Source organism: Mustelus asterias, chromosome 8 (genome assembly GCF_964213995.1).
Source record: "Mustelus asterias chromosome 8, sMusAst1.hap1.1, whole genome shotgun sequence".
Taxonomy (NCBI): Eukaryota; Metazoa; Chordata; class Chondrichthyes; order Carcharhiniformes; family Triakidae; genus Mustelus; species Mustelus asterias.
This window is the reverse complement of record NC_135808.1, coordinates 83,129,312-83,146,507: the sequence shown is the minus strand read 5'-3', so window position 1 is coordinate 83,146,507 and position 17,196 is coordinate 83,129,312. Positions and strand designations below refer to the sequence as shown.

The 17,196-nt window shown below is 42.6% G+C and overlaps 1 protein-coding gene across 4 annotated transcripts in view; it reads left to right on the top strand.

The window, feature by feature from the left end:
- Positions 1-17,196, top strand: part of dock7 (dedicator of cytokinesis 7) — a 161,137-nt gene that overhangs the window by 98,826 nt on the left and 45,115 nt on the right. For all 4 annotated transcript variants that reach the window (XM_078218392.1, XM_078218390.1, XM_078218389.1 and 1 more), the window contains 6 exons: positions 427-522; positions 1,905-2,045; positions 2,993-3,106; positions 3,786-3,956; positions 8,980-9,119; positions 14,897-15,066. In XM_078218392.1, the coding sequence (XP_078074518.1) occupies positions 427-522; positions 1,905-2,045; positions 2,993-3,106; positions 3,786-3,956; positions 8,980-9,119; positions 14,897-15,066 (832 nt within the window). The remainder of the gene's footprint in view (positions 1-426; positions 523-1,904; positions 2,046-2,992; positions 3,107-3,785; positions 3,957-8,979; positions 9,120-14,896; positions 15,067-17,196) is intronic.

Below are 17,196 nucleotides of genomic sequence, written 5' to 3'. Positions count from 1 at the left end.
CATCTTGCAGATCTGTTACTCAGTAAACTTCATCAGGTCAAGTGGAGGCCCTCATTTTTTCCCCAGTCCTGGATTCCAGGGTGTCAGGCATGGCAATTTAATAGAATGAAATCCAATGTCAGCCAGGGTTAAACTTCCAAAATGACTTCCTCTTCCCTTTACCTCCCCCAGCTATTGAGTATAGATAAAGTGCATAGCATTTCATGGAATCCATTGTTCCGATATAAAAGCCACACTTCAACACTCAGTATTTTACAGAGTCTGGATTTTGTACATGAACTGGAGTTAAACAAATTCCAAGATTAGAAAGATTAAAATTACCATCCAGCTGTGATTGTTGAACTCAGGCAGAATAACTATGTTTGTCCTTATTCTGGAGTATTATTTTGTAAGTGTTTATAATTCCTGTTGTGTTGTGTGACTCAGCTATTGCATGAGGAGCTGGCCCTGCAGTGGGTTGTTAGCAGTGGGAGTGTGCGTGAATCCGCTTTGCACCAGGCCTGGTTCTTCTTTGAATTAATGGTAAGTACAATAAACAAGATCTGACTCTTTTGAATATTTTTAAGACGGAGCTAGATCGATTCCTGATTAAGAAGGGGGTGAAAGGTGATTGGGGGTAATCAGGAATGTGTTGGGTTCAGGTTACAGTCAGATCAGCCATGATCTTATTAAATGGTGGAGCAGCCTCGAGGACCGAGTGGCTCGCTCCTGCTCTTAATTCGTATGTTAACCTGTGTACGGTTAACTCTTAAGTTTTAAAGTTCCACATTGTGCCAGTGATTGCTGAAGACTTCATGTTTAGTTCAATAAGATGTAGTTCTGGGAGAAGCTTGTTCTTTGTTTTGTTGACTTAAATTTTGAGTTCTCCTCTGAGCCAGCCTCACACTCCCAAACAGGGTACAGGGTTTGCTCAATCCCAAACCCCCTTCATGTTCCACCCCACACTATGGAAGTAATCGCACAACATGAACCATATCCCTGTATTCTGAATTGACTTTGTTTACAGTGTGGATTTGCAGTTGTCCTAAAGTCCAGTTCCACAGCCATCCTGGCAGGCGATCTTTGTAGTTGATAGAGAGGCCCATTCAGCTCATACATTATGAAATTAGCTTCATTTGATTCATATAATTTGAGAGCTGAAGGAGCAGAACTATTTTAGGCTAGTTTACTTTGTTTTCTAAAGCATGTACACTACTTAGTTTGTATTGAATAGGGCCACCTCTGAAGGTAATGCTGTCATATAAATGGAGTATTAGGGCTTCTTTGAAGATGTGCATGGTGGCTCAAATGATGTCCATCTCTCATTTTGCTCAGTTTCCCTTTTGGATCCCATTGGGCTCCATCTGTCTTGTTCAACGACCATTTTTTAAAAAATGGATGAGTAAGTGTGATTCTAGCTGTTAAAAATCTGGATTTTGAATGAGATTTCTTGCTTGAATTCTTGCAAAACAGAAGATATCAAGATGATCCAATTGACGTTTGTGTAATTCTGTTGGAAATTGTTTAACTCCCAGGTTAATGTAGGAGACAAAGGAAAAGAGGTGGATGCTCCCCCCACAAAAAACATAGTTTGGAATGAGCTACTAGGGAAGAGTATGGCAGTAAACAGTATCAGTACATCCAAAAAGCAATTAAATTATTTTTGGAGAGAGAAATAATTGAGAGAAGTAACCTGGTGAGAGAGGGGGCAATGGTTAGGTGGGATTAAAGAGATGGTTTTTTTTGGTTCAAATAGCTTTATCCACTTTCCAAAAGGTCTTGTATTGATTCCATCTCCATACCTGTCTTGTGAATTGTGTTGGCACTCATTTCAGAGAAACCAAAATGTACTGCAAGTTCTTTTTTAAAAACTTAAACATATATCTAGAACTAATGCTTTGTGTAATATGTTATTGATTGATCAGGTGAAAAGCATGGTGCACCATTTATATTTTTCTGACAAACTTGACACCTTGAGAAAAGCTCGATTCCCAGAAAGATTCATGGATGACATTGCTGCGCTGGTTAGCATGATTGCAGGGGATATAGTTACAAGATTTCAGAAGGTAACGATGGAATTCATTCTTCTCTTCATTTTCGCAGATGTGATCATATAGACAGATGGAACCACATTTGATCCCTGGCTTGTGCTGTGTTTTCTAATCTTATGTTAGGGTGCCAATTAAGAACGTAAGGAATAGGAGCAGGAGTAGGCTCTTTGAGCCCACCCTGCCACACTGTGTGACCATGTCTGATCTTTTACATCAACATTACCTTATCACACCATTCCCATGAACTTTAATTCTCTTGCTATCCTACAATGCATTGATCTCTGTCTTACATATAGGAATAGAAGTAGTTGAGGTTCTTCTGTGTTAAGGAGCAGAAAGATCAGCCAGAATTTCTGCCCTTGCCTGTTGTCATGTAAGGGAGCAACATGTTTTGGGTTTATTAGTGATTCGACTTGGCAGGATGTTGCCTCTCATTGTCTGGACTGAAGAATGACTATATTGGACAGGTGGGTAACAGCCTTGGGCCTACTCCAAATGTAAGTCAGTGCCTTCAGGGAAGATTGGGAGAATAGTAAGAAAAGGATGGAAATGACAGTCAACCTATCCAGCAAACCAGTTCTGAGCATTAGGAGGAGGCCTTGCGGCACAGTGGTAGCGCCCATACTGCTGGACCAGACACTCCAGGTACGAGTCCAACACCAGGACTTGTAGGCCACAGAAGGAGTGTTCAATGTGGTTCGACGGGCTGATAATCAGCTTGGAAATCCTTCCTCCACTATCCCCCGAAGGGTGAAAAAAACAGTATGGGTATGAAGATACGCACGCGAGAGAGAGAGAGAGCATTGGATGAAACATAGCCAAGTAAGTGCTGGACTCGGTCAAAACCAGTGAAACATTTTCAGTATGCATTTCAGCATGTGTCTTGTACAAGTATTGTTCACTAAATTAAGAGTTACACAAGAATGCTGATGGTGAAAATGATGAATTTTTTATATTTTTAGGATATAGAACTGATTGAGAGACTAAACGTTAGTCTTGCGTTTTTCCTCAACGATCTGTTTTCAGTGATGGATCGTGGCTTTGTCTTTTCCCTCACCAAAACCTACTGGAAGCAGGTAATAAACACAGAATCTATCTTTTCAGGGTGTAAAGAACATCACACAGATTATGGTGTTTTGAAAAAATACTATGAAAGGTTTTTCATAGCACCCTGATAGTCCAGAAAGTAAAATAGCTATCAAGTGTAATACTGCATCGCGAATACGAGGAAGATCCCCAGATTCAGCCCTTGGTTGGTGCTGAACTGGCTGTCATGAGATGGGATGACTGTTTTGGACTTGAGAGAGCTTGATTATGCTGCTAGATGCATTGAAATGGAAAATGTCCTACTTGTACCCACGTTTCCTAAATAAACAAACAGGGAACAGACAAATTGGTTCCAGATGATCAGATTATGTGCACCGTGAACCAAGTTTTAAAAAATAATATACAACTGATATTAAAATTATTTAGTTAGGATCTTAGAATTTTCAGTTGCACAAATCCTTCTTGCATAGATTCCCAGGATATCCCAATATTATTTTTTTAAATATGGTCACTGTTAATGAAGTGTTAACACAGCTTATAATTTGGCCACAACCCTGTCCTCCAAACAGAAAAAATGCATTTAAAGTTACATTGATGATACCCTAAGCAATTTTAAAATTTTGATTGAACTGTGAATACGTGCACTTTAAGTTTATTTAATTTTTACAGAATGTTATTATTTAAACACTTGTATCTATTGTTTTCTAGGTTTCTTCAAAGCTTTATGCATTACAGACTCCAAGTATGCTTGTGTCATTGAGGTTGGACTTCCTGCGAATCATCTGCAGCCATGAGCATTATGTTACACTGAACTTACCATGCAGTCTCCTTACACCTCCATCCTCTCCATCTCCCTCTGTGTCTTCTGCAACCAGTCAGGTACATTGGCATGTGGTATTGAAGTTCCTTTTCATAAAACCTGTGACAAAGTCCCAGGCAGGAGATTATTTGAAAAGATTAAAGAACATTTGAGGTAGGGAAGTAAATTGAAGTATATACACTGATTAGAAGAGAGAATATAGAATTGGAGCTAAGTGCAGTTTCTCAGAATGGTTGTAAGTGTGCAGTGGTGTCCCACAGAGTTCTGTTGTGAGTCTATTTCTATTTAACTATATCTAACAATAATTTAGATGTAAGGTGAGTGGGAGTAGAATCCAAACTTGCAGATGGTATTAAAATATGAAACGTAATAAATAATATTGAAGACCGAAGGAAGCTGCAAAGAGATGCTGACAAAATGGTGGGATTATATATTGAAATGATAGTAGATGCAATTCAATGTCAATAATTATGAGATGGTAATTGTACTTTAAATGGAGAATAATATAGAGGAGTAGAGGGATTGGGGTACAGGTTCACAAAACGTTAAAAGGAACAACTCAAGTGAATAGGACCTTAAAAAGCTAATGGAGCAATGTGGTTCATGGAAAAATATAATGAATATTAAAGTGAGAATGTTATTAAATATTGGGAAGATCAATGCCATATTTGATGACTGCTACAAACTCCATTCCTTAGCTGCCAGCTCCATCCCTCTCCATTAGCAACTGTGTATGGTTGACCCAAACTGTTCATAACTTTAGTGTTATATTAGACCCCAAGGTGAGCTTCTGATCGTATGTCCACATTTCCACCCTTGTAACATCACCTGACTCCACCTTTGCCTCAGCTCATCATCTGCGCAAACCCTCACCCAATCCTTCGTTATCTCATATGCTATGCTAAGCACACTTGGCCTACTTCCCATATTCTACCCTATGTAAACTTGAGATCATCCAAAACTCTGTTGCCCATGTCCTTACTTGCACCAAGTCCTGTTCATCTGTTACCCTTACGCTCACTGGACTACATTGGTTTCTGGTTAAGTAATGCCTCGATTGTAAAATTCTCATTCTTGATTTCAAATCCCACCATGGTCCCACCCTTCCCATCTCCTTCAGCCCCATAAGCTTTTTTTTTTATTCATTCGTGGGGCATGGATGTTGCTGGCTGGCCAGCATTTATTGCCCATCCCTAGTTGCCGTTGAGAAGGTGCTGGTGAGCTGCCTTCTTGAATTGCTGCAGTCCATGTTCTGTGGGTTGATCCACAATGCCGTTGGGGAGGGAATTCCAGGATTTTGACCCAGCAACTGCGAAGGAACAGCGATATATTTCCAAGTCAGGATGGTGAGTGGCTTGGAGGGGAACTTGCAGGAGGTGATGTTCCCATTTATCTGTTGTCCTTGTCCTTCTAGATGAAAGTGGTCGTGGGTTTGGAAGGTGCTGTCTAAGGATCTTTGGTGAATTGCTGCAGTGCATCTTGGAGATAGTACACACTGCTGCTACTGAGCGTTGGTGGTGGAGGGATTGAATGTTTGTGGATGTGGTGCCAATCAAGCGGGCTGCTTTGTCCTGGATGGTGTCAAGCTTCTTGAGTGTTGTTGGAGCTGCACCCATCCAGGCAAATGGGGAGTATTCCATCACACTCCTGACTTATGCCTTGTCGATGGTGGATAGGCTTTGGAGAGTCAGGAGGTGAGTTACTCGCCGCAGTGTTCCTAGCCTCTGACCTGCTCTTGTAGCCACTGTGTTTATGTGGTGAGTCCAGTTGAGTTTCTGGTCAATGGTAATCCCAAGGATGTTGACAGTGGGGGAATTCAGTGATGGTTACACCATTGAATGTCAAGGACGGTGGTTAGAGTGTCTCTTATTAGTGATGGTCATTGCCTGGCATTTGTGTGGCGCGAATGTTACTTGCCACTTGTCAGCCCAGGCCTGGATATTGTCCAAATCTTGTTGTATTTGAACATGGACTGCTTCAGTATGTGAGGAGTCGCAAATGGTGTTGAACATAGTGCAATCATCGGTGAACATCCCCACTTCTGACCTTATGACGGAGGGGAGGTCATTGATGAAGCAGCTGAAGATTGTTGGGCCTAGGACACTGCCCTGAGGGACTCTTGCAGAGATGTCCTGGAGCTGAGATGACTGACCCTCCACAACCACAACCATCTTCCTATGTACCTAGTATGATTCCAACCAGTGGAGAATTTGCCCCTTGATACCCATTGATTCCAGTTTTGCGAGGGCTCCTTGATGCCACACTCAGCATCTTTGCAGCTTTGATGTCAAGTGCTGTCACTTGCATCTCACCTCTGGAATTCAGCTCTTTTGTCCATGTTTGAACCAAGGCTGTGATGAGGTCAGGAGCTGAGTGACCCTGGCGAAACTCAAACTGGGCGTCACTGAGCAGGTTATTGCTGAGCAGGTGCTGCTTGATAGCACTGTTGATGACCCCTTCCTTCCATCACTTTAGTGATGATCGAGAGTAGACTGATTGGGCGGAAATTGGCCGGGTTGGATTTGTCCTGCTTTTTGTGTACAGGACATACCTGGGCAATTTTCCACATTGTTGGGTATATCCAGTTTTGTAACTCTACTGGAAGAGGTTGGCTAGGGGAGCAGCAAGTTCTGGAGCATAAGTCTTCAGTACTATTGCCGGAATGCTATCAGGGCCTTTGCAGTATCCAGTGCCTCCAACTGTTCCTTGATATCACTTGGAGTGAATCGAATTGGCTGGAGACTGGCATCTGAGATGCTGGGGGCCACTGGAGGAGGCCGAGATGGATCACCCACTTGGCACTTCTGGCTGAAGATTGTTGCGAATACTTCAACCTTATCTTTTGCACTGATGTGCTGGGCTCCTCCATCATTTAGGATGGGGATATTTGTGGAACCTCCTCCTCCAGTGAGTTGTTTAATTGTCCACCATCATTCTTGACTGGATGTGGCAGGACTGCAGAGCTTAGATCTGATCCGTTGGTTGTGGGATTGCTTAGCTCTGTCTATCACTTGCTGTTTTTGCCATTTGGCATGCAAGTAGTCCTGTTTTGTAGCTTCACCAGGTTGACACTTCATTTTTAGGTATGCCTGGTGCTGCTCCTGACATGTCCTCCTGCACTCTCCATTGAACCAGGGTTGATCCCCTGGCTTGATGGTAATGGTTGAGTGAGGGATATGCCGGGTCATGAGGTTGCAGATTGTGCTGGAGTACAATTCCGCTGCTGTTGATGGCCCATAGCACCTCATGGATGCCCAAACTTGAGTTGCTAGATTGGTTCGAAGTCTGTCCCATTTAGCACTGTGATAGTGCCACATAACACGATGGAGGTTATCCTCAATGCGAAGGGGGGACTTTGTCTCCACAAGGACTATGCGGTGGTCACTCTTACCGATATTATCATGGACAAATGCATCTGTAGCCGGCAGATTGGTAAGGATGAGGTCAAGGATGTTATTTCCTCTTGTTGGTTCCTTCACCACCTGCTGCAGACCCAGTCTAGCAGTTATATCCTTTAGGACCCGACGAGCTCGATCAGTAGTGCTGCTGCCGAGCCACCCTTGGTGGTGGACATTGAAATACCCCACCCAGAGTACATTTTGCGCCCTTGCCACCCAAGTGTTGTTCAACATGGAGGAACACTGATTCATCAGCCGAAGGAGGACGGTACGTGGTAACCAGTAAGAGGTTTCCTTGCCCATGTTTAACCTGAAGCCATGAGACTTCATGGGGTCCGGAGTTGATGTTAAGGACTCCCAGGGCAACTCCCTCCCATCTGTATACCTCTGTGCTGCCACCTCTGCTGGGTCTGTCCTGCCGGTGGGACAGGACATATCCAGGGATGGTAATGGTGGTGTCTGGAGTGTTATCTGTAAGGTATGATTCCGTGAGAATGGCTATGTCAGGTTGTTGCTTGACTAGCCTGTGAGACAGCTCTCCCAGTTTTGACACTAGCCCCCAGATGTTAGTAAGGAGGACTTTGTAGAGTCGACAGGGCTGTTTGTTTTCCCGTTGTCATTTCCGGTGCCTAGATTAATGCTAGGTGGTCCGTCCAGTTTTGTTTTTTTGTTGAGACTTGGTAGTGGTTGTTACAACTGAGTAGCTTGCTAGGCCATTTCAGAGGGCATATGAGAGTCAACCACATTACTGTGGTGCTGGAGTCACATGTAGGCCAGACCAGCTAAGGATGGCAGATTTCCTTCCCTAAAGAACATTAGTGAACCAGATGGGTTTTTTCTACAATGGTTTCATGGTCATCGGTAGATTCTAAATTCCAGATATTTTTTATTGAATTCAAATTTCACCATCTGCCGTGGCGGGATTTGAACCCAGGTCCCCAGAGCATTATCTGGGTTTCTGGATTAATAGTCGGCCATAATACCACTAGGCCATTGCCTCCCCACATACTCACTGAGTTAACACTTATTCTAGACCCAGAGGTAAAAGGCCTCTTTGAGCACCCCTGATTTTAATTGCTCTTTCATGTGGCTATATCTTTCACTGACTTGGCCCAAGGCTCTAGAATTCCCTCCCTAAACCTCACCCACCGCCTCTTATCTCTCTTTTGAAGTTGAAGTAGTGTGTGCCACTTTGGGCTCCACACTATAAGAGAGGACGTGAAAAGTGCACTCAGGTGCTATCTGATATGAAAAAATACAAAGAAATATGTTTTTAAAAATAAGATTTTTCTTGGAACAGAGTATAATACAGGGGTATTTAATAGACGTGTTTAGAATTATGAAAGGATGAGGAAAAGGAATTTGCAAATGAAAGGTCTAGCATGAAAGAATTGGGATACAAGATTAAATGTGGGAGATTTGGGACAGAGAACAAGAGAAATTTCTTTCTACACAGGGTTGTGAAGCTTGCAATAGACTGCCAGAATTAGAGATTAAGCAGTTGCCAGGTTAACCTTTAAGGATAACCAGTACATGATTAAATAAAAGGAATAAGGAGATATGACAAGGCAACAAGGGAATATGGTAATGTGACAATGGCTTGTGTGAAGGATAAATACAAGTTAGTTAAGCAGAATGGCCTGTTTGCGTGTTATTATTAATTCCAGTCTGTTTTATTTTCCAGAGCTCTGGGTTTTCTACAATTGTTCAAGATCAAAAGATTGCAAATATGTTTGAATTGTCAGTCCCATTCCGCCAGCAGCACTACCTAGCTGGACTCGTACTCACTGAGTTAGCACTTATTCTAGACCCAGAGGCAGAGGGGTGAGTTGGATAAGATGCATGCTCATAGTGTCTTTATTGATTTTGATTTGATTTATTATTGTCACATGTATTGGTATACAATGAAAAGTATTGTTTCTTGCACGCTATACAGACAAAGCATACCATACATAGAAAAGAAAAGGAGAGGATGCAGAATGTCATGTTACATTCATAGCTAGGGCGTAGAGAAAGATCAACTTAATGTGAGGTAGTTCCATTCAAAGGTCTGATGGCAGCAGGGAAGAAGCTGTTCTTGTGTTGATTGGTACGGGTCCTCAGACTTTTTCCCGATGGAGAAAGGTGGAAGAGAGTATGTCCGGGGTGCATGGGGTCCTTGATTATGCTGGCTGCTTTTCTGAGGCAGCAGGGAGTGTAGACAGAGTCAATGGATGGGAGGCTGGTTTGTGTGATGGACTGGGCTTTGTTCACGACCCTTTGTAGTTTCTTGCGGTCTTGGACAGAACAGGAGCCATACCAAGCTGTGATACAACCAGAAAGATTGCTCATTGTTGCTCGTGTCAAAAAAAACTTTCCTTCTCTGAGGCAGGGCGGTGGGTGGAATTAATGTTTCTTTTACTTTAATTCCAATAAAAGTACACAGTTATGTCTCATGGTTTTAGAATAATAAATTGATTGAAGATTGGCTAACAGACAGAAAGCAGACTATAGGAATGAATAGGCCACTTTTCCGGTTGACCATCTATAGCCAATTGAGTGCTGTAAGCGCCACTGCTTGGGCCTCAGATGTTTACAATCTATGTTAATGACTTGGATGAGAAAATTGAGTTTAAATTTGCTGATAATACAAAAGTTACAATGGGAAAGTGGGCTGTGAGGAGGACACATAGAGCCTGCGAAAGGATTTAGACAGATTAAGAGAGTGGGCAAGAAAGTGGCAGATGGAATATTAAGTGAAGAAATATGAAATTATCTACTTTGGGAGGAAAAATAGAAAAGCAGAATATTTTTAAACAGGGACAAGCTGGGAAATGTTGGTGTTCAGATGGATCCTGGTGTCCATTTACATCAATCACAGAAAGTTAACATGCATACACCAAGTAATTAGAAAATCAAATGTATGTGAGCCTTTATTACAAAGGGATTGAAATATAAGAATGAAAATACTTTACGGCAGTTAAATGGAGCCTTAGTGAAACCACACCTTAAGTAGTATGTACAGCTTTGACCTTACTTAAAGGAAGGAAATGCTTCCCTTAGAGGGAGTGCAACAAAGGCTCACTAGACCGATTCCTGGGATGAATGCATTGTCAAATGAGGAAAGATTGAATAGACTTGGCCTATATTCCCTCGGAATGTTGTCTAGTATAAGAAATAGAGAGAGATCTACAATATTGGGGTTTTCTTAAAACAAGGTACAATATAGGGGTAAGTTAATAGTGGCGCTTAACATTGTGAAAGGATGGGAAAAAGTAGTTTGCAAGTGAAAGGTCTAGGTGAAGAGGTATGAATGTAAAGTTAAATGTAAGAGATTTAGGACAGAAAACAGGAGAAATTAGAAAAATGGCAGGTGATCTCATGGATAGAAGATTGGCTGGCTGGCAGAAAGCTAGAGATTATGAATAAATGAGTCTTTGTCTGATTGGCAGGATGTGACAAGTGGAGTCCCGCAGGGTTCTGTGCTGGGGCCTTCTTACAATTTATATCAATGATATGGAAGAGGGGAGTGAAGGCATGGTAGCTCAATTGCAGATGGCCCAAAGAAAGATAGGGAAGTATCTTGTGAAGAGGATATAAGGAGATTGCAGATGGATACAGACAGGTTGAATGACTGAGTAAAAATCTGGCAGATGCAGTATAATGTGGGAAAATGTGAAGTTGTTCACTTTGGCAGGAAGACTAAAAATCAAGATATTACTTAAACGAAGAACAGCTGCAGAATTCCGAGGTGCAGAGGGATCTAGGTGTTCTTGTGCATGAGTCACAAAAAATAAGTATGTAGGTACAGCAAGCAGTTAAGAAAGTTCATGGAGCACATCTTTTATTACGAGAAGATGTTATGCTTCAGTTATATAGGGTATTGGTGAGACCATACCTCAGATACTGAGTGCAGTTGTGGTCTCTTTATCTAAGGAAGAGTGTAAATGAATTGAAAGTAGTTCAGAGGAGGTTTACTGGATTGAAACCTGGAATGAGCAGGTTGTCTGATGAGGGAAGGTTAGACTAACTAGGCTCATTTCCACTGAAGTTTTGAAGAGTGAGGGGATGACTTGATTGAAGTATATAAGATTCTTAATGGTATTGAAAAGGTGGATGTGGAAAGTATGTTTCTTCTTGTGGGTGAGCTTTGAACTGGGGGAAGTATTTTAAAATTATGGGTTGCTCTTTTTGGACAGAGATGAGAATTTTTCTCTCTGAGGGTTGTGTGACTTTGGAACTGTCTGCTTCAAAAGGCGGTGGAAGTGGCATCATTGAATGCCTTTAAGCTGGAGGTAGGTAGATTCTTGTTAAGCCAGGGAATCAAAGGTTAGCAGGGGTAGATGGGTGAGGTCCCAGAGGATTGGAGGATAGCAAATGTGGTCCCGTTATTTAAGAAGGGTAGCAAGGATAACCCGGGTAATTATAGGCCGATGGGCTTGACGTCCGTGGTAGGGAAGTTGTTGGAGAAGATTCTTAGAGATAGGATATATGCGCATTTAGAACTGAATAATCTCATTAGCGATAGACAGCATGGTTTTGTACGAGGGAGGTCATGCCCACAAATTTGGTTGAGTTTTTTGAGGAGGTGACAAAAACGATTGACGAAGGAAGGGCCGTGGATGTAGTCTATATGGATTTTAGTAAAGCGTTTGACAAGGTCCCTCATGGCAGGCTGGTGCAAAAGGTTAAATCTCACGGGATAAAAGGTGAGCTAGCTAGATGGGTGGAGAACTGGCTTAGCCATAGAAAGAAGTTTAACAACACCAGGTTAAAGTCCAACAGGTTTATTTGGTAGCAAAAGCCACACAAGCTTTCGAGGCTCTAAGCCCCTTCTTCAGGTGAGTGGGAATTCTGTTCACAAACAGAATTTATAAAGACACAGACTCAATTTACATGAATAATGGTTGGAATGCGAATACTTACAACTAATCCAGTCTTTAAGAAACAAAACAATGGGAGTGGAGAGAGCATCAAGACAGGCTAAAAAGATGTGTATTGTCTCCAGACAAGACAGCCAGTGAAACTCTGCAGGTCCACGCAACTGTGGGAGTTACAAATATTGTGACATGAACCCAATATCCCGGTTGAGGCCGTCCTTGTGTGTGCGGAACTTGGCTATCAGTTTCTGCTCAGCGACTCTGCGCTGTCGTGTGTCGCGAAGGCCGCCTTGGAGAACGCTTACCCGAATATCAGAGGCCGAATGCCCGTGACCGCTGAAGTGCTCCCCAACAGGAAGAGAACAGTCTTGCCTGGTGATTGTCGAGCGGTGTTCATTCATCCGTTGTCGCAGCGTCTGCAGTTTCCCCAATGTACCATGCCTCGGGACATCCTTTCTTGCAGCGTATCAGGTAGACAACGTTGGCCGAGTTGCAAGAGTATGTATTTAGAGCCTCGAAAGCTTGTGTGGCTTTTGCTACCAAATAAACCTGTTGGACTTTAACCTGGTGTTGTTAAACTTCTTACTGTGTTTACCCCAGTCCAACGCCGGCATCTCCACATCATGATTAGCCATAGAAGACAGAGGGTAGCAGTGGAGGGGTCTTTTTCCGGTTGGAGGTCTGTGACTAGTGGTGTTCCGCAGGTCTCTGTACTGGGACCTCTGCTGTATGTGATATATATAAATGATTTGGAGGAAGATGTAGCTGGTGTGATCAGTAAGTTTGCGGATGACACGAAGATTGCTGGAGTAGCAGATAGTGATGAACGTTGTCAGAGAATACAGGAGGATATAGATAGGCTGGAACATTGGGCGGAGAAATGGCAGATGGAATTTAATCCAGATAAATGCGAAGTGATGCATTTTGGTAGATCTAATGTAAGGGGGAGCTATACAATAAATGGCAGAACCATCAGGAGTATAGATACACAGAGGGACCTGGGTGTACAAGTCCACAGATCCTTAAAGGTGGCAGCACAGGTGGAGAGGGGGTCAAGAAGGCATATGGCATGCTTGCCTTTATTGGACGGGGCATAGAATATAAAAGTTGGCATATGATGTTGCAGCTGTATAGAACAATGGTTAGGCCACATTTGGAATACTGCGTCCAGTTCTGGTCGCCACACTACCAGAAGGACATGGAGGCTTTGGAGAGAGTACAGAGAAGGTTTACCAGGATGTTGCCTGGTATGGAGGGTCTTAGCTATGAGGAGAGATTAGGTAAACTAATTAGGTAGCAAAAGCCACGAGCTTTCGGAACAGGCTGTCCCTTCATCAGGTGGGTGGGAGTTCTGATTACAAACAAGGCACAAAGACACAAACTCAATTTACATGAATAATGATTGGGGTTGTTCTCCCTGGAAAGACAGAGGATGAGGGGCGACCTAATAGAGATGTATAAAATTATGAAGGGCATAGATAGAGTGAACAGTGGGAAGTTTTTTCCCAGGTCGGAGGTGACGAACACAAGGGGTCACGGGTTCAAGGTGAGGGGGGCAAGGTTCAACACAGATGTCAGGGAGACGTATTTTACACAGAGGGTGGTGGGGGCCTGGAATGCACTGCCAAGCAAGGTAATTGAGGCGGACACGCTGGGATCGTTTAAGACTTATCTAGATAGCCACATGAACAGACTGGGAATAGAGGGATACAAAAGAATGGTCTAGTTGGGCACATGAGCGGCGCAGGCTTGGAGGGCCGAAGGGCCTGTTCCTGTGCTGTTTTGTTCTTTGTTCTTTAATGTGGAATTCAAAACACAAACAGATCAGTCATGATCTTATTGAATGGCGAAGCAGGCTCGAGGGGCCAAATGGCCTACTTCTGCTTCTATTTAATGTGTTTGTATGATTTCATTGAAATTTTAAGAGGTGTGGCAGGGTAGTTGCTGGGAGGATATTTCATCCGGTTGGGGATCTAGAACTTGGGACACAGTCTCAAAATTCAGTCTGAAATGATCACTTTCTTCACTCAAAGCATTGCGCACCTTTAAAATTCTCTACCTTACACAGTTGTAGGTGCTCAATCGTTGAGTATATTCAAGTTAGAGGTCAACTGATTTTTGGGTACTGGGGCATTAAGGAATATGGGAACAGTGTGACAAGGTGTCACTGATAATTTCCGTGTCTCATGAGTATCCTGGTGCTCATGATGTGGAGATGCCGGCGTTGGACTGGGGTAAACACAGTAAGAAGTCTAACAACACCAGGTTAAAGCCCAACAGGTTTATTTGGTAGTAAAAGCCACGAGCTTTCGGAACAGGCTGTCCCTTCGTCAGGTGGGTGGGAGTTCTGATTACAAACAAGGCACAAAGACACAAACTCAATTTACATGAATAATGATTGGAATGTGAGCCTTTACAGCTAATCAAGTCTTAAGTGAGCTGTAAAGGCTCACATTCCAATCATTATTCATGTAAATTGAGTTTGTGTCTTTGTGCCTTGTTGGTAATCTGAACTCCCACCCACCTGACGAAGGGACAGCCTGTTCCGAAAGCTCGTGGCTTTTGCTACCAAATAAACCTGTTGGGCTTTAACCTGGTGTTGTTAGACTTCTTACTGTATCCTGGTGCTGGCCGGCTTCTTTACCAAAATAGGAATGACCAATTGTCAGAATTTAAGCTGATGAATATGAGCATTATGCTGGTGTTTTTGATGATCTTGTTGAATGATTTAACCTTTTACAGCTTGTTTGGACTGCACAAGAAGGTTGTCAACGTTGTTCATAACTTGCTGTCGAGTCATGACTCAGATCCTCGGTATGCTGATCTAGATGTGAAAGCTCGTGTGGCCATGTTGTACTTACCAATGATTGGCATCATTATGGAAGCCGTGCCACAGCTATATGATTTCACAGGTAACTCAGCCTTTTGTTGGGTCTCTTCAAAACTGTAGAGAAGTTGTAAAGGATATTGAGATATGTAAGGATATAGAAAGTAATTAATTAGAATTCCATTGTTACCCTTGAGAAGCCATCGAAGTATGACCAGCAGCAAGTTTCACTTCTGTAGGGCATTTAAGATAGAAGCACATTGGTGATGCTCATTGCTATAGGGGAAAAATAGATGAGTTGCCAAAGGAAATAATAGGACGGTTGATCAAAAGCTTGGTCATACAGATTAATTTTAAGAAGGATCTTGAAGGAAAGGATTGAAGGGGAGAGGTGGATAGGTTTAGGGAGGGAATTCAAGAACATGGATAATGAAGGCACAATCACCAATGGTATGAAGAAGGATGAACAAGAGGAAGGAAGCAGAGGAATAGACATTGTGGGGGATGGAGGTGGTTGTAAAGTTGGAAGAAGTAAGAGAGGTAGGGAGAGCAAGACAGTGAAGTGAGATGAACTCAATTATGAGAATTTAAAAATTGAAATGTTGGGGGGCTGGAGCTGATGTAGAGCAGCAAAGATGAGGGTAATAATCATGTAAAGATTTAGATTAGAATTAGGATTAGAAAAAGGTCATAGAGATTTTGCTGACCCTAGGGTTGAGTAGGAATCCATGTTTGGAAACAGTCTGTAGAACTGGGCACAGGTCTGAGAGCTGACGTCAGGTCAAAAGACTTGGGAGCAAGGACAGACTGATGAAGGGTCATCTAGATTCGAAACATTGGCTCTCTTCTCTCCCCACAGATGATGTCAGACTTGCTGAGATTTTCCAGCATTTTCTGTTTTTGCTTCAGATTCCAGCATCTGCAGTACTTTGCTTTTATATTATTATAATGTAAAAGATTTAGAATGTGAAACCGTTAAAACGGGAGAAATTGAGATCAAGCAGACAAGCTGTTGTGAACTGTTGACATGTTTACGTTTCTAATTAAAATTGCATTTCTGTTACTTTAATTAGTTGAATCAATATTACAGCAAGTAATCACTTTATTACTGTAATTATTCATATTTATTTCAACAACTTAGTGCCAATTTGCCTTTTAAATTTTCATCATACTGGGTGGGCTACGAACTCTTCCAGGACCACCTATTCCAGTGATGAGTGGAGTTGAGCTGGAATAAATTGCCATTAGGTTCCCACTTCATGTCAATAGAGAATTCCCTTGTTGGATCATTATTTGCATTGATAAGATCAAAATAAGCTATATTACTTCACCACCATTCATGCTAGATGTGCAGAGCTTTGATCTAAATGTGTTGGTTTTGGGATTGCTTAGCTCTGTCAGTTGCATACTGTTTTCATTGTCTGGTATGCGATGTTTGAACCAGGGTTGATCCCTTAGCTTGATGGTAATGGTCAATAGTAGGGGATATGCCGGCCATGAGATTATAGATTGAGGTTGTACACAATTCCACTGCTGCTGATGGCCCACAGTGTCTCATGTATGCCAGTTTTTAGGTGTTAGATCTGTTCTGAGTCTATCCCATTTAGCATGTGGTGCCAGACAACACAAGGGATGGTATGCACAATGTGAAAATGGGACTTTTTCTTCACAAGGACTGTGCAGTTGTCACTGCTACCTATACTTCCGTGGACAGAAGCAACTGCAGCAGGTAGATTGGTGAGGACAAGGCCTGAGTTTTCCCTCTTGTTGGCTCCCTTGCAACCTGCTGCTGACCTAATCTGGCAGATATTTTTTGATTTGATTTATTATTGTCACATGTATTAACATACAGTGAAAAGTATTGTTTCTTGCGCGCTATACAGACAAAACATACTGTTCATAGAGAAGAAAACGAGAGAGTGCAGAATGTAGTGTTACAGTCAAAGCTAGGGTGTAGAGAAAGATCAACTTAATGCAAGGTAAGTCCATTCAAAAGCCTGACAGCATCAGGGAAGAGGCTGTTCTTGAGTCGGTTGGTACGTGACCTCAGATTTTTGTATCTTTTTCCCCGAAGGAAGAAGGTGGAAGAGAGAATGTCCGGGGTGCGTGGGGTCCTTAATTATGCTGGCTGCTTTGCCGAGGCAGCGGGAAGTGTAGATAGAGTCAATGGATGGGAGGCTGGTTTGCGTGATGGATTGGGCTACATTCACGACCT